At 31.5% G+C, this 1,574-nt stretch overlaps 1 protein-coding gene across 1 annotated transcript in view; it reads left to right on the top strand.

The window, feature by feature from the left end:
- The window catches only part of PLAA (phospholipase A2-activating protein), a 43,074-nt gene that overhangs the window by 13,086 nt on the left and 28,414 nt on the right, over positions 1–1,574 (top strand). The window contains exon 2 of the mRNA XM_008594344.1: positions 950–1,143. Coding sequence (XP_008592566.1) covers positions 950–1,143 — 194 coding nt within the window. The remainder of the gene's footprint in view (positions 1–949; positions 1,144–1,574) is intronic.

Raw genomic sequence — 1,574 nt, 5'->3', positions numbered from 1 at the left:
CCTTATAGGTTTATACCTTTATTAAAAAAGATGTATGTATATTCAGTGGGGTTTGGGAAGAGGATGAAAATAGATGAGTGTTTTTGTCTTTATCTGGGAGTCCTATGTCTTTATGTGCACTTATTTTATCTCCTTTAATTATACTGTAAACCTCTTGATTTAGCTTGAGTTAGGGATATAATTCTTTACATCCCTCTAAGAAACTAACTTAGTGCTTTCCACATAGTCTATAATAATCTGTTGTTTGACTTGTAAAGTAAGGCAGTGATGCTAAGTGATTGATGTATATAACAAATTGGTAATCATTGTAATCCCAAGGCAATTATTAATTTACTGTGTGCCTAGAGCAGACATTTATATATCCCTGTATTAATTCTGTTCTTGCACATTGAGAATTATTGATAGTCTAGTTATTTAGATACTCATGCTATAATAAGTTAATATATTATAGTGTGAAAATGTCCTCACTATGAGGTACTTCAAAAAGTTAGTGGAAAAATAGAATTGAAAGATAATACAAATCTTCCCATGAACTTTTGAAGTACCCTCATATGTTTAAAGTTTATTGATAGTAGAGTCCATTATCTAATTTGCATGTATGTTTCACTTCACTAGGGATTTCTTAGGGTAGCAACCACTGAGGAGTAGAAATGAAGATGGAGAATGAGAAAAAGCCAATCACGATATTTGTTTCCCTCCCTTTCCTTCCCTGTTCTTTCTGTTAATTAATATACTCTTATCAATGAAATACTTAATCATACTTTTCCTAATCTGATGTAATCCTCTATAGTAACTCATGTAAATTAGCTATTTAATGTTTAATTTAAAATAATGGCTTCTTAAAATAGTATACGCTGTAAAGTTTAGCCTTGATAATAAATGAAAATACGTACTCTGACAGTTTAATCAGGGGACAAATATATATCTATTAATTAGCTTGTCTTTCTAGTCCTAACAGAGGCTTTACAGAAATGCACTGTATGAGTGGCCACTCCAATTTTGTATCTTGTGTGTGCATCATACCCTCAAGTGACATATACCCTCATGGACTAATTGCCACTGGAGGAAATGACCACAATATTTGCATTTTCTCACTGGACAGTCCAGCACCACTTTATATTCTAAAAGGTCACAAAAATACTGGTGAGTATAACACTTTGGGATCTTTCTGTTTTAAGAAGTTTCATCCCTTTGAAAATAAAATTCATGTATACTCTCAAGTTTTTATTATATCTCGTTTTACCTATTGTTGTGGCTTGATAGTGGAAGCCTTTTTGGATCATCTTAGTTCTGTAAATTCTTTGTTAAAATTTATTGTCATCAGTTAAGGTTGACATGCTTATATATGTAAAAAGTAAAGTGTTCGGTTATAAAAGGAAGAGGCTGTATAATTCTAATATACTTCATGATTTTGGTTTTCAACTATTTTGTTCAACAAACTCATTTACTCAGGAAAAGTAAGGGCATTTCTTTATCTTTTGGCTGTTGGTCTGTATTTATGCAGCAAATTGAAGACCTAGAAGGTATATGTTTAGAGCTCTGGTATCATTTAGAAACATTAAAAACAATTTTTT

Source organism: Galeopterus variegatus, unplaced genomic scaffold (genome assembly GCF_000696425.1).
Source record: "Galeopterus variegatus unplaced genomic scaffold, G_variegatus-3.0.2 Scaffold10600, whole genome shotgun sequence".
Lineage (NCBI taxonomy): Eukaryota > Metazoa > Chordata > Mammalia > Dermoptera > Cynocephalidae > Galeopterus > Galeopterus variegatus.
The sequence above is the reverse complement of the archived record's forward strand: the minus strand, read 5'-3'. Positions and strand labels throughout refer to the sequence as shown.